This window comes from Drosophila nasuta, chromosome X (genome assembly GCF_023558535.2).
Source record: "Drosophila nasuta strain 15112-1781.00 chromosome X, ASM2355853v1, whole genome shotgun sequence".
NCBI lineage: Eukaryota > Metazoa > Arthropoda > Insecta > Diptera > Drosophilidae > Drosophila > Drosophila nasuta.
In genome coordinates this window covers 6,524,034-6,539,274 of record NC_083459.1, presented here as the reverse complement: position 1 = coordinate 6,539,274, position 15,241 = coordinate 6,524,034, and the positions used below count along the sequence as shown (strand labels likewise).

Sequence of the window (15,241 nt, the reverse complement as noted above, 5' to 3'; positions counted from 1 at the left end):
TATTTGCATATCCTGTTTATTTGTTAAGTTCTGCATGTGTGATCGACTGTAGGATACCCTCTAAAGTTCAGCATTAACATAGTTAATAAAAACTCTATGGCAATTACAGTCAGTTTACATAGGTCAAGGGATTACAGGGTATCTGTCAACTAAAACGATCTGTTTTATGTTGCTTTTCAAATCAACTTTTGTACACTCGATTTGAAGGTGAAGAATCAATCCTCAACTTTGTTACCATATGCAAGCGTGTGTTATAATTAGATATTTCAGAGTATATACGACGGGCAAATGCCCTACAATTGGCATATACCCTACTGGGTGCCACAAGTTTTGTGCCGGCAACAGGCGCAAGATGGCGCCACCGTTCCAAGTCCTGAATAACTTAAGTATTGCGAGCAACACACGTAAGATGGCGCCAGTCATTCATACCAACGTATATCCACTGTTCTTCGTTGTATTCTTTTAATTTTAGGATTTATTCAACGTATTGTATTGCGCATGATACAAGTGTATATAAAGTAGCCTACTTTCTTGCATTTTGCGAGTGTCGCTATTGTTGAATATTCAGTGAAATGATCTCTAATCCGACTGGTCAACGACGTCTGTATTTGATTTGAGCATTATCATATGTCTGGCCCTTGATCAAAAGAGTTCCTCCAAAGCAAATTGTTGCAACAGTGCTCAGACAGCAATTGGACAGCGAGTCGCACGTATCAAACATGTCGATAGCCGAGGCATTCAAGGATCAAGTAATCTTCGTTACTGGCGGCACAGGTAGCCTAAGTATCCAATAGAAAATATATCTTTTATTTAATGCGTGTTCCGTTGGGAAGGTTTCGTCGGCAAGGCGCTCATCGAGAAGTTGTTGCGGTCGTGTCCCGATCTGGGCAAAATCTATGTGCTACTGCGCCCCAAGAAGGGTGTTGCCATCGAGAATCGCCTGGAAGACCTTCTCAAGACCAGTCTCTACGATCGTTTGCGTCGCGAACAGCCCCAAGCACTGGCCAAAGTCGAAGCGATTGGCGGCGATTGCACCGAATTGGGCTTGGGCATCAGTCAAGCGGATCTCGAACGTTTGCGCGATGTCACCATTGTCTATCACTCGGCAGCCTCTGTGCGGTAGGTGGCGACACGTGCGTTCCCTTAGTGACCTTCTCGACCTTACCATGTGTTTCTCTCTGTTTGTATTGGTAAACAGCTTTGATGATCCATTGCGTGAGGCAATTTTGATCAATACACGTGGCACGCATGAGCTCATTAAGGTGGCATTGCAGTGGAAGAAACTAAAGGCGTTCATTCACGTGTCGACAACGTATTCGAATCCCACCGAATTGGAGGTAGAGGAACGCATATATCCGCCATATGCCGATTGGCGTACCACCATTCAATTGGCCGAGAATTTCGATGCCGAAACTCTTAATATCTACAATCTCAAGTGCGTGACAGTTTACAATATTTTATATATCGCATATTTACTATATATTTCAATATCCTTTAGGTATAGCAACTTTCAGCCCAACACGTACACTTTCACCAAGAGTTTGGCCGAGCATGTGGCCAACGATTACAAAGATCAGCTGCCAATTTCCATCTTTCGACCTTCCATCGGTATGTAAAAAGTGCATAATGTCATATATCATTAAAATCGGGTCAACTTATGGCCCCTAACAACGATTGTATTATCGAGACTAGCAATTAATGATATGTAGCGGTAAAGTCATCGACCTCGTGCTGGTACCGACTCGACAAAATATATGAAGTTATACGATTTAGATTGGTTATTCGATATAACAAACATTCATACACAACTTTCTGCTGGTACCGGGCAACAAAATCAACTTGCTGTTCAAGTTTTTCGTTTATAAAGTTTATTATGGCATATAGAGGAGCAGCAAAAGCTTAAACAAACCAGAAATATAAACACAGCCTCCCGAAAATCAGCTGGTACCGTCTTTAGCATCAAGGGAATACAACTTTCGTTTAACATAAATGTTAATTATGAATGATTTTCTATTTATCCATTTGATAGTGATCTCAACGTTGGAGGAACCGGTGCCAGGATGGGCGGATAATTTCAATGGACCAACCGGAATGCTGGTGGCTTGTGGCGTTGGCATTCTGCGCTCTCAGAACTGTGATCCCTACATTGTGGCCGACTTTGTGCCCGCCGATGTCGTGGTCCGAGGTCTTATCATTGCCGCCTACAAGTATTTGCAAGCGCCGCCCGTGAAGGAGCAGCCCATCGATGTGATCAACTGTGCAACGGCAAACATCTCGCCCATCACCATGGGCCAGGTGATTGAGATTGGCAAGCGGTACATACGACAGAATCCGTTTGAGAAGACACTTTGGTTGCCAGGTGGCAGCATTACTCTCTGCCCCGTGTTGCACTTTGTGCGGGTAAATTAACGTGAATCGATTTGGGAATTTAATATTGATTTCAATTTGTTGCAGTTTATAACGATGCACATAATGATGGCCATTGTGGTGGACTCTCTGTTGCGTCTGAGTAATGAGAAGCCCTTGTAAGTTTGCAGCCCTGCGAAGTATTCGTTTTTAACCTCACAAAAACAATCACACTCAATTTTCCAGCCTCTTGAAGCTACAGCGTCGCATCTTTGCCGCATTCCAAGCCCTGCAAGTTTTTGCCGTCACCGAATGGCATTTTCAGAACGAGAATTTCCGCGCTCTCCACGAAATGGTGCCACCCAATGAAGTGTAAGTTGAAACTTAACAATCTTAAATATCAAAGATTTAATTTTGTTTTTTGTTTGTTGTGTCTAGTGCCGTCTTTGGATTCTTACAAAACTCGAACATCAACTATGTGGAGTTCTTCCAGAATGGCATTCGGGGCGCCAAGGAGTTCCTGCTGAACGAGAGTCCGGACAGCTCCAGCGGTGCCAAGTTGCGCATTAAGATCTTCTATGTGCTAGATTGGCTGTGTCGCATCGTTGTCTATGGCTTCTTGTTGCGTCTTATTTACAGATTTGTTATGCGCACTTTTATTGCATAGACTCTCGTCATTCCTGCACTTGTATCGTTTTTTTTTTGTATATTTTTTTTGTATCATTATTTTAAATCAATTTTAATTTACGGCTATGGTTAAATAAAAGTACACATTGTTTTTTTTTATTCAAATTCGAATTTTTATTGCCGCGGCGCTGTGGGCGCCCCCTAGCGGTTGGCAGTTGATTGCGTGAACTTTGTTTGATGTGTGTTATCGATAATACAACGAGACGATATTAAAATACCAAAACATTTTACATTATTGTTGCTCTTCGGTATATTAAAAGGAGTCATATAAAAAAGCGTTACAAAAGCTCTCTAGTTTCAATGTTATTAAGCGCAACCAAAAGCTATTCAAAAGAGGGCGCTCGTTGTGGTATAAAATATTAATATACCAATATGAAGTGTTACCAGCGTGTGCAGTTATTGCAAAGTGGTATATTTCGGGGACATAAAATAGTATATTTGCGCAATGCAGCTTGCGGTCACGTTGTAAAAAGCGACTAATTTTGCGTGAAAAATGAAGATAGATTGAAAATGAATACCTACAAAACGATAATAAATAAATAAAAAATGTGTGTGCAGCCTAATTGAAATTGCGCAAGTGTTAGAAAGAAGCTAAGCGTTGCTAACTGGAATTAAATAGGTGAATAAAAGTGCGAGTGCTACAAGCAGCGTCGTTACCTTTTTCGCTTATAACATTTTTTGCGTGTAGAATACTCAACCAACACACACAACTGGAAAATACAAAACAAAACAGAAGTACAACAAAATAAACACAAACAAGTCGGAAATTAAATTAATTATAATAAGTGCGATTGTGGATGCAAAATGCGTATGCTGCGACAACATATACAACAATAATATAAACACTAATTGTATGAAAATTTGCAAGCGCGAGATTTGGCAGCTAACATAAAATTGGGACTGCAGTTAAGCTGCTTCTTCTTCTTCGTCTTCGTCGAGAACATCGTGTGGTTCTTGTTGTTGTCGGTAGTGTTATCTCTACAGTGTGTATAGTGCGGAGGGGGCGGGCAACGACGGCGGGTGGCCGCTGGCTGGCTGTCCACCAAAAAGCAGCAGCAGCATTGTGCTGTTAATTGGATTAAGACCAAAATCGACAACGGCGTCGGCGGCGAAAGAGTTGCGTGCGAGAGAGATAGCGCGAGCGCAGGAGAAGTGCGAGGGAGGAAGAGAGAGAGATGGCCACTACACAGCAGTATTCATTGCGCTGGAACAACTATTTGCGGCATTTGACGTATTCGCTGGACAACCACAGGCTCAACGATGACTTTGTCGATGTCAGCTTGTGTGTCGACGGGCGCAAAATCAAGGCACACAAGGTGGTGTTGTCGTCATGTTCGTCGTACTTCAAGGAGATCTTCAAAGAGAATCCGCATCCACATCCTGTCATTATATTTAAGTTTATCAAATTCGAAGATCTCAATTCTATAGTGGAGTTTATGTACCAGGTATGTTGTTGTTTAAAGCATCCAAATATCTGACCTATATATTAACATATTATATATATTCTTAGGGCGAGGTAAATGTGCAACAAGAGGCGCTGCAATCGTTTCTACAAACAGCTGAATTGCTGGCGGTTCAAGGACTCACGGCTGAGGAGAAGGAAAAGCCGCAGCTGCCGGTGGCGCCGCTGATTAGCGAACACAAGCTCATCAAGACGATACCCAGCACAATACGTGCCGTCAACGAGCAACAGCAGCAACAACAACAGCAGCAGCAGCAGCAGGTGGCTGTGGCAAGTGTTGCCCAGGCGCAGAATGCAACTCAAACCATCGAAATACCAACGGCCACGCTGTTGCAGGCAACGGCAACGCAAGTTCAAACACAAGTTGCTGCCGCTGCGGCGGTAGCGCAGTTGCAGCAAGTGCAGCAAAGCCAACAACAGCAGCAGCAGCAACAACAACAACAGCAGCAACAACAACATCATCATGTACAAAGCACGCAGATACAACACATTCAAGTTCAGGCGGCACCGCCACAGCAACAGCAGCAGCAACAACAACAACAGCAGCAGCAGCAACAACAACAGCAGCAGCAACAACAGCAGCAGCAGCAACAACAACAGCAGGTGGCAGCGCAGACGCAACATCTGACCATCACTAATACGGTATCGCTGCCAACGGCAAATAGCGTGAAGAAGCGCAAGATTACGTTCTCGGATGACGATGACAACATCTACACCACCGAAACGGTCGATTATGCCGTCAAGGACGAGCAGACCATTGTGAAAAGTAAGTGCTGCAGCTCTAGCGAACCGCTCCTCGCTGGCCACACTCCAATCCTAGTGAACCGCGCTTTTTGTGAACCGGTTCGCAGTTCTTAAACCGCAAACTAAACTATATAGCAGTCCATCTTTGCTTAGCGTACTTCAGTCACATCATTAAGTTTCCTATTTAAAATTTCGTAAACTTTTGGACCGGTTCGCAGAATTTGAATTGATCCTCTTTATATGCTGGTTCATATAGTGTATCAGTTTGCTATGATTTTATTATTAATTGCTTACTTACTTACCGGTTTACTTCTGTGACTTTGTCTAGTTAACTGTTCATATTGTACCATCACTTCCGAACCAGCTCGGAGTCTTTAAACTGCAAACTAAACTACTATGCGGTACTTAAGTCAAATCATTTAGTTTCCTATATAAATTCTGTGTTCCTTTGAACCGGTTCGCTATACATGAATTGCAAATTAATCCTATTAATATGCTTGTTCATATAGTTTGATGTTTGCTGTTCTTTTATTGTTAATTAGCAATACCCACCATACTTCAGTGACATTGTAGTTCGCAATAGCTAACTTTGCACATGGCATTTTTATATTGCTTGCAAACGGGTTCGCGGTATCTAAACTGCAAACCAAACTACTAAAGGATAGTTCAACTTTGCTTAGCATACTCTAGTTATATCTTTAAGTTTTCTATTCAAATTCAATAATCTTTTGTACCGCTTCAAAGTACTTGAATTGGAAAATAATTCTCCTTATTTGCTTGTTGTTGTTTTTGTTAATCAAGCTGTCCATATTGTACCATCTGTACAATATCGCAGTAGCTAAGTTTGCACTTGGGATATTTATATAACTTCCGAACCGGCTCGGAGTCTTTAAACTGCAAACTAAACTACTATGCGGTATTTAAGTCAAATCATTTAGTTTCCTATATAAATTATGTGTTCCTTTGAACCGGTTCGTAATACTTCATTTGAATATTAATCTTATTTATATGGTTGTTCATATATTGGACCAGTTTGGTGTCCTTTTTTTTGTTAATTAACCCGTGCATATTGTACCATCTGTGAACCGGGTTGCACGGGATTCGCGTAATCGAAACTGTTTAGTAAACCCAATATTAAATTCCTGACTTTACAGCTGCTGATATGACCTTTCTGCGAGGGGCCGTCAAAATGGATATACCCGATTATATAGTCAGTGAGGTGGACGATCGGCTGTCGGACGGCGCCACACCACAAACGTCACAGGATGCGACCACCGGAGCCGCACAGACTGTGGCTCAATACTCATCCGAATACGAGATCCTAACTGAGTCTGAAATCGAAGAGAAATATCAAGCTGATCCCGATAATGCTGAAATTGCCATCGAAATGAGTAAGTCCTTTGTGTTATCCACCTTGAAAAACAAATTTAATAAGTATATTCCATTTAGCACGTTTGCTGGGCACAGCGAGCGGTGCCACAACCACAACCACCGCACAGGCTGTGCTCGAGGATGCCGGCGGTGCGACGGCGGGTGGGGCGACAACAGTTTCCGTAACGCCAGTGAAAACCGATACCAAAGCCAGCGGCACCAACGGTGAGTGTTTGCTTCAACCTAAACTTTGCTGTCCTTTTCTGAACCTCTTGGCAAGGATGCGTATTAGATGCAAAATTACGATCAAATGTTTGGAGCATGTTTCAATTGAATTTTAAGAATAGCTAAAGAAGTCAATTTAACTATATTTTAATCGTATATGATTTTGTAATATCTTGGTAAAACTTCGTTTCATTTTAATATATGAAAGGCTTAAATTCTTTAATTATAGATTCGATTATTTAACCATTACCACAATGAAACATAGCATAGCGATAGTAAAGTTCTCCTTAAACTTAATAGTTCTTAATCTATACTAACAAATTAATGCAATATAATTTATGTACGATATTTGAAATTCATATTCAGCTTATTTTGTAGACTCGCTTTTTTCTTTCTAAGAAATTTGTCAAATTCTTAAAGTAGTTTTTGTTGTAATTAACACAAATGATAGAATTTGATTTTCTTGGTTTTTATTATAATTGTGCTTAGATTATATATGATTTCTTCATGATTATTATGATTTATGTTTATTTTTGCGTTGTTGTTGTTGTTCTTGGCGTCGAATATGTCTCCAAAGTGTTTGTTACAATTTCTAGTATAGTAAATAAAGATAATAACGTCTCTATAACGTAATCCTGCCCACAAAGAGATGAGTGAGTGAGAGAGTGAATTGAAAACAGAAATGGGACAAAATTCGAGAATTGCGAAAATTATGATTGTATAATTTGTCCTATTTTTCTGTATATTTTTAGATTCACCCAATAATAAATGGACAGAATGTCAGTTTTGCAAAATGGTTATTACCACGGTGAATCTTTGGAGACATATTCGCACCCAACACACGCCCCAACCGCCGCGCAAGTGTGAGCTCTGCAATAAGAATTTCAAGAACAAATACAGTCTGAGGGAGCACATACGCATCTCACATGAGCAGAAGGTCGCCATCAAATCGGAGAACTGATGGACAATCTTTGAGGTGCAGCAGCATCAGCAGCAGCAGCAAACAACGCAGCAGCAGCAGCACGGTGTCAATTGAATCCCCAATTCAAGTGAATGGAGAGAGAGAGACAGCACTAACAAAGCGAGAGAAAAAGAGAGATGTAGAGAAAGAGAGGGAGCAACATAACGTCCAAAAGATTAACAAAATGCACACACGAAAAAATTATGGCAAAGGAAATTTACGACACACACTTCGCACACATACAGATCAACATTGAAGCAGTCAGTCATCAGTCAGCTAAAAAGTCAAGAATATATAGTATATATATGTATTTGTAGGTTAGCTCATTGTGTAAACTGTTTGTCTGTAGAACTAGCAGAGAACGAAAGGATTTTGTTGGCATAAAGAAATGAGACTGCTTTGAATAATTCCTTAGTGGAGTCTCAAGACTTTTGTCAGACTTTATAAAGAATTATATCCACCTCCCAAAGTGTGCAAAGCAGTCCCTGAAAATTTGTTGGACACTTTGTAACTTAATTAAGTTCCCATGAACAGCATCTATAAAAGTTTTTTTCTGCTGTCAACATTCTTAAACAGTTTCCATGAACAACATCTATGAAAGTCTTTTGCTGTCAATATCCTTAAACAGTTTTTCTGTGTGTGAAGTATAAATATTCCATTTGGCCTAACAAATTTGTAATGAAAATTTCAAAATTCAAAACGAAAAAGTAAAAACAAAAAATCATTGTCAGTCATTGAAGTCAAACAGTTTGTGGAACTGGTGGATCTAATCCCTTGCTGTTGACCAAACCATGTCATCTATATATACCTAAATATATAGACTAAATATATCTATTGAAATTACTTGCAAAATGCAGTTGAAGAGAGAAAGAGAGATAGAGAGTAACATATATCTAGCGAGTACAATATATTGTTTTTTAATTGATAAATGTGTAATTTTTTTTCTGTTGTATTTTGATTTTTTTGATTAGTTAGAAAAAGTGCGTCTCCCTTTCCGTACATCACACGAATTGTACATAGAAAAAAAAGTTGAAACAGAATTTTACAATTGAATATGAATAACTTGTGTTTGTAATTATGTATTTTGCTCAACACACACACATCCCAAACACACACACAACTTGTACAAAATGAATTAGGTTTTTTTGCTTAAATTTTTCTGTATATTATCGATTACTTTATAAAAAGAGAGATGGAAACAAGCTCCCAACACACGCCCTAAAATTTAGCTAGTACTAAATATATATTATACCTTAAATGTAAGTCAATTCAACTGACGTATTTAATTTAAACAATTATGTTTTAAGCATATTTATCATTGTGAAAATTCCCAGCTAAAAAGGAAAAAAAAACACAACTCCCTCCCCCAGAAACACACACATACTAAAGATAATATATATATAGATTATATATACTTAGTTAATTGGAAGGCTAATTCTTAAATGAACAACTCATACGTATTATAAAATACATATATATGTATATGAAGGAAAATGATATATAGACATATATATATTTACATATATCGTATCGATTATAACAATTTTTGATGTCAAGATCAGCAAAACGACAGACAAACCAAGAAACCAACAAAACAAAACAAAAATAATAAAATGAATGAGAAACAAACATAATATAGTACCATATTATATAACTCTATATACAAATACAAAAGTGCAGACAACTGAACAATTTGCTCTTCGGTCTGATCCGAAGTATTTCATGGATTTTTTTTGTAAGTAACAGATTTTTTTGGTGTCCTCCCCGCGTCTTAGATAAATTATATATACATATATAGATATATTTGTGTAATGTGTAACAGAGAACAGAGAACCAAATATGCATGTATATAGAATTATAATTATAAAAAAAAAACAAAAACAAAAATACAAAAAAAGAAGGTGGAAAGATAATGTTTTGAAACAACTGCAAAAATAAATATTCGAAAAACGAAAGTCGAAAATCAAGTACACATAATAAAAGCCAAGAACTAAACGTATTTCCAGCTTAATTGAAGACTGTTTTTTTTTTTATTAGGACTTATTCTACTTAATCTAAAATGATAATTTATTCAACTATTCTCTTCTCTTTTAGCTGCCGCCTCGACTCTTCCGAATGCTGAAGATGCTGCCGCTGTGGCGATGCCATTGATCTGCACCTTCTGCAAGCGACGATTGCAATCGATGAACGCTTTGAGACGCCACATTGCCTCCAGGCACTCGGAGATCCAGAGCAAGGAGTACGAGTGCTTCATCTGCATGAAGAACTTCAAGACCAAGTGGTCGCTGTCCACGCACAATTCACGCTTCCATCGCGATGCGCGACTCAGCAAAGAGTTGACCAAAATTGAGTTTGTCGATCATCCGTTGAATTGAGGAAGAGATTCTGAGACTTAGATCATTACGATTTCCTTTTCTGTTCTTTGTTTTTTTTTTTGTTTTCTTTGCTCATATTTAAAATTTGTTTTGTACTAAAATTTGTAATTTTCGTAGATTGTTTTCATGTTCAGCTTTGCTCTCAATTTTAAATTTATAAATTTGTAATTTGTATAGCTTATGTTCTTATTCATTATACACATTTTTATATTCTCAATTTTAAATTTGTTTTATACTAAATGTGTAATTTACATAGATTATTTATGACAGCTTTGTTCACATTTTTATATTCCCAATTGTAAATTTATAAATTAGTTATTTTTATAGATTATTTTCATGTTCATTTTATGGCATCTTTGCTCACATTGTATTTATGTACTTTTTATTTTTGTATAATTTACATGTTTCTATTTGAGATTATCTGTTCTGTTCACTTCCTCTTTTTACATAAATCTAGTGTATATTTTAATGTGCTCGAATATTTACTTAAATACTTGATAAACATTGTGCGATTTTTCCGTTTTTAGTGGAGATTTGTAATGCATAGATTTATAATAATAATATATAATAGGAAAACTATTTGCAGAACACATCAAAAGATAGCCACGTTGTCAATGAATTCCAACGAAATTTAGCCATGATATGAAATAGTTTATAATAACGATCCAGAAATATGTGTACTATGTACAGTAAAAAGAAATCTCTGCAAATTTAATAAGAGTTTCAAATCAAAAGAGTTTAAACAGGTTTAAGAGATTGTGTCACATTTTATTCACAATGATCAAAAAAGATTTCGTTTCTTAAAAAATTATGGTATATATTTTGTAATAGCATTAATTAAAAGCATATATTGTACATATTTAGTGTTAGTTACGGTTGTACCTAAATAAAGTGGACCAGCGGCAAGAATTGAAAACAAAACAAAGTGTAAATATATTTTATGTGAAAAGTTGAAGCAGCAACTTTCATTTAATAATATAACTAAATAATAGTGTTTGGGTGTTGTGTGTACATAAATGAATTTAGATGATTTGCGAATATCGCTCGTGGAATTTTTGTTACGCGTACTTTTGGAGGAAACTCGCAAATCTACTGAGAATTTGGAAACAAATTTCGAGTAAATAATAAAAAAGGGTCTTCAGAGGGCGGAAGTTTTACAGGATCTTCTGGCCGGGCAGCGAGAACTGGCTGCTGAACTGGATGACACATTTGTGCAGATCCTCAACCTTCTGCTTGATCTCCTCGTTCTCCTTGAGCGTCTGCACGAAATCGGCCAACTTGGGTCCGCAGGCGGCACCAGCTGCCTCCTTGGCAATGCTCAGGGCTGAATCGATGAACTTGACCACCTGCTCAATGTCGGATTCGACAAGGCCGCGCGTGGTCAACGCCGGGGTGCCTAGACGAATGCCCGATGGATTCATTGCAGACTTGTCGCCGGGCACCGTGTTCTTGTTACAGGCAATGCCCACCTCCTCGAGTATGAGTTCGGCCTTGGCGCCCGTCAGTCCCACGCTGCGCACATCGACCAGCACCAAATGGACGTCGGTGCCACCGGTGGCAACCTTGTAGCCCAAATCAATGAGACCCTGACACAGGGTCTTGGCATTCTTGATCACCTGCGCCTGATAGGACTTGAATTCAGGTGATTTGGCCTGTTTGAAGGTGGTGGCAATGCCGGCAATGGCATTGTTATGGGGTCCACCCTGCAGCGATGGGAAGACGGCCTGATTGATGCGCTCCTCCAGATCGTAGAGCACCTGCTCACCATTGGCGCGTGTGGAGCGCACACCTTTGCGGAAGAAGATGACACCGGCGCGTGGACCACGCAGCGTTTTGTGTGTGGTCGTTGTCACAATGTCGGCATACTCAAACGGTGAGGGTATCTGCTCGGCAGCCACCAGACCGGCCACATGCGCCATGTCGGCCATCAGATAGGCGCCAACATCGTTGCAGATCTGACGGAATCGCGCATAATCCAGCAAACGCGAATAGCACGAGATGCCGGCAATGATGATCTGAGGGCGGAAAGTCTTGGCTGCCTCGGCCAACTTGTCGTAGTCAATGATGCCGGTCACGGGATCCACCTTGTAGGGCATGCTCTCGAAGAATATCGATGTGGCCGAGATCTTCTTGGTGGGCGTGAAGAAGCCGTGCGTCAAATGGCCGCCATCGGGCAGATCCAAGCCCATAATACGATCGTGGGGACGCAGGACGCCGGTGTAAGCGGCCAGATTGGCGGGGGAACCGGAGTAGGGCTGCACATTGACGCCCCATTCGCTCTTGTCCAGATTGAAGAGTTCCAGGCCACGGTTCTGGGCCAGGCGCTCAATCTGATCGATGTACTCGTTGCCACCGTAGTAACTGCGGACAAGAAAAAGTTCATTATTCAAAAGCTCATTTGGAAAGCGCATTAAAGCTTCACAATGGAAGTTGGAAGTTGAAAGCGTCTTTTTATAGGGTAAGTAGAGACAATTATTGAAAGTTTTTCAGAACATGATCAGTGCAGCAATCATGTAAAAGCACATTTAAGCTGACAGCTCATTTTTATGTTGCCAGCACTTTAATGCTTAATATTTACTCACATTACAAAAAAAATGCAAGCGATCTTAAACGATTTACTTAGCTTAAACTACTATTATTTTTCATTCAAATTATTATACATTTTCACTCGTCTCTTGCACATATTTCAAAAGCACATTAACGAAAAGCTTACAGTTTTCCCAACTTACCGTTTGCCTGGATAGCCTTCGGAGTATTTGTTGGTCAGACACGAGCCCAAGCTCTCCAGGACCGCCAATGAGGTAAAGTTCTCGCTGGCAATCATCTCGAGCCCCTCAATCTGACGCTGCTTCTCCTTCTTGATGATATCGGCGAGCTCGGGATCGCTCTCCTCCAAAGATTTCTGCAGCATTTTCTGGTCAGCCATTTTCTATGTGATTGTGTGTGTATAAATTACGTAATAAAATATTATCAAATTTGGAATTTAATCAACAAAAGTAGGAGTTTTGCTGTTGCGTTCGGGGCAACGATCGTTAATGCACTGATGCATGCAAGCTATTTATGTGGATCTTTTGTGCTGAGGTTGTTTGCATATTTTCGAACTAACCAACCAATTGGGTTCAATGGGTTCAAAAAAACATTGTATAGGAAAAATTGTACAGTGATAAGACGGTAATCGGCAATCGGAGAGAGGATCGGGAACGAGAACCGGAAAGCGATTCGTCGCTTGGCAATTGAGCGGTGATCCAATATAAAAATATAATTAATGGAACGAAATCTATATTCCGATAAGATTACTACACAAAACAATCTCGACTGGCATGTGCAAGGCTCGACCATTGCGTCTATACTATATGCTACTATATGTATGTATCTATGCAGTGTCATATGTCAGTTGTTGTCCACTGCATATTACAGTAACAGGAGATAACGAGACCCCCCCCCGTGATAGGGAGTGCATCTATTTGCGTACATATTGTAATCACCCAGCCTTGGTGTCGAAAGTTCAATAAGATAAGACTCTCAGACTCGGTTGTGTTGAGCCCCCCAACTGATCAGCAGATCAGACGCAAGGTCGTCGTAATCTAGAAAGAAGCTACTCGAAGAAGCCACAGTTTAACATAACCTCAATTAGGTTAAAGCCACTTCAACGCGATAAAAGTTGAATAGCAATTAGTTGTATTTACCTCAATAAGTATTTCTTCACAATTGCAGAATTATACTTTTTTTCGTAGAATCGATCTTTACAATTGACAATTGTTTGATTTAGTGCTGAGTTGAGAATATTTTTTGTTTCTTATAAGCAAAAATCAGCAGCTCAATTACACTACATAGCAGCAAAAAAAAAACCTTCACGTAATTTGACTTTTCAATCATTGCCAGATGCGCGAGGCAGCAAAAAGAAATAAACAAGCCGAAATGCATACATATGTATATGTATAAGCTAATAATAATAATTGTTTGGGGCGTTTCCAGCTATTATCAGGTGCAAAATTTGCAACTTGCGAATCAGTTTTAAATGGGAGATCAGGAATCTCGTGTGTGGGCCAAAAATTAACTATTTAAATGAGCTGCGCACGAAGCACAGGGTGACTCGGTTTAGGCGTTCTTTCAAGGTCAGCTTAAAAGCCACGCGTTGCTAGCGAAGCGAAACAGCAACAACAACAAACTAAAACGTGTTGCCGGCACAGCCAGAGAGAGCGAGAGAGACAAAGGAAATCTGAGAAAACTTGCACATTTTTTCACTTAAAAAAACAAGCACTTGCGCACACGATAATGCAGTCAATAAAGTGATTACGATTTGTATAAATTATAACAAACAAGGAAAAAAACAAAACTAGATTGTTTTCTTAATACGCACTTACCACGCGTGAGTCTGAACTGTGTCTGATCGCACCGGTTGCCGCAAGCACTGACGGCGAAAACTTTGTCGTTACGGCGAAGTTGCTGATCGGCTGTCGCCGTTGTTTGTACGCCAAACAGCTGTTGTGCCTGTTATGACTGTGACTGTTCAATGCATTCGCACACCGCTGCAACTGCAACCTATGTGGGAGGCGCACTATAACCCCGACAGATCGTGGATTCATCATAATCGTGAGTGTGGTGTTGTTAAAATTCTACGCAGAGATATTCAATTATGCCGCGTCTCTGGCGTTTGGATCTGTACTAGCAGCAAAGACTCGGTGTGGCCCGCCAAACTTCTCAACACATTGACGCACAGATACCCTCTGACCTGCATTTTCTTTGATAAGCAAACCGACCGTGTGTGGTAATCGCACAAAATGTTGTTTACTTGCCTTGTCTCTACTATTGAACAGTACCGGCTGCTTCCCGCTGCGACCATAAAATCAGCTGCTTTCTTCTCTATCGATAATTTACAATTGCAAATTTAAAAAACACATTTGTCCAAAAATAAGTGCAAAAAATAATAAAATAAGAATAGAAACTATAAAAATATTTAAAATTTTTAAGAAACATAAAATTTTAACATTGAGGCTCTGAATTTAAATGAAAACTGAAAATAATAAACCACATTTTGTATGCTTAAAGCTTGACAATTATCGATAAGCC

At 39.6% G+C, this 15,241-nt stretch overlaps 3 protein-coding genes across 5 annotated transcripts; 2 read left to right on the top strand and 1 right to left on the bottom strand.

The window, feature by feature from the left end:
- The first annotated feature begins 654 nt into the window (after positions 1-654).
- On the top strand, positions 655-3,125 carry LOC132797256 (putative fatty acyl-CoA reductase CG5065). Its single transcript, XM_060808886.1, has 8 exons — positions 655-774; positions 834-1,119; positions 1,199-1,435; positions 1,499-1,608; positions 2,030-2,400; positions 2,455-2,525; positions 2,593-2,718; positions 2,785-3,125. The coding sequence occupies exons 1-8, from the start codon at positions 720-722 to the stop codon at positions 3,011-3,013; spliced, it is 1,485 nt and encodes a 494-aa protein (XP_060664869.1). The 5' UTR covers positions 655-719; the 3' UTR covers positions 3,014-3,125.
- Positions 3,126-3,486: 361 nt separating this feature from the next.
- Positions 3,487-11,427, top strand: LOC132797268 (UPF0746 protein DDB_G0281095). Of its 2 annotated transcripts, none has more exons than XM_060808905.1 (5): positions 3,487-4,478; positions 4,544-5,261; positions 6,394-6,630; positions 6,689-6,835; positions 9,891-11,427. In XM_060808905.1, the coding sequence occupies exons 1-5, from the start codon at positions 4,209-4,211 to the stop codon at positions 10,169-10,171; spliced, it is 1,653 nt and encodes a 550-aa protein (XP_060664888.1). In that variant the 5' UTR covers positions 3,487-4,208; the 3' UTR covers positions 10,172-11,427. The 2 variants fall into 2 exon arrangements, with proteins under 2 accessions (XP_060664888.1, XP_060664889.1); XM_060808906.1 differs by lacking the exon at positions 9,891-11,427 and adding an exon at positions 7,588-9,239 and having other exon boundaries at positions 3,490-4,478.
- Positions 11,104-14,894, bottom strand: LOC132797270 (serine hydroxymethyltransferase). 2 transcript variants are annotated; one of them, XM_060808907.1, is made up of 3 exons: positions 14,536-14,894; positions 12,901-13,100; positions 11,104-12,532 (listed from the first exon to the last, which is right to left on the bottom strand). In XM_060808907.1, exons 1-3 carry the CDS (start codon positions 14,758-14,760, stop codon positions 11,326-11,328), a joined length of 1,632 nt encoding a protein of 543 aa, XP_060664890.1. In that variant the 5' UTR covers positions 14,761-14,894; the 3' UTR covers positions 11,104-11,325. The 2 variants fall into 2 exon arrangements, with proteins under 2 accessions (XP_060664890.1, XP_060664891.1); XM_060808908.1 differs by lacking the exon at positions 14,536-14,894 and adding an exon at positions 13,858-13,881.
- Between the last annotated feature and the right edge of the window lie 347 nt (positions 14,895-15,241).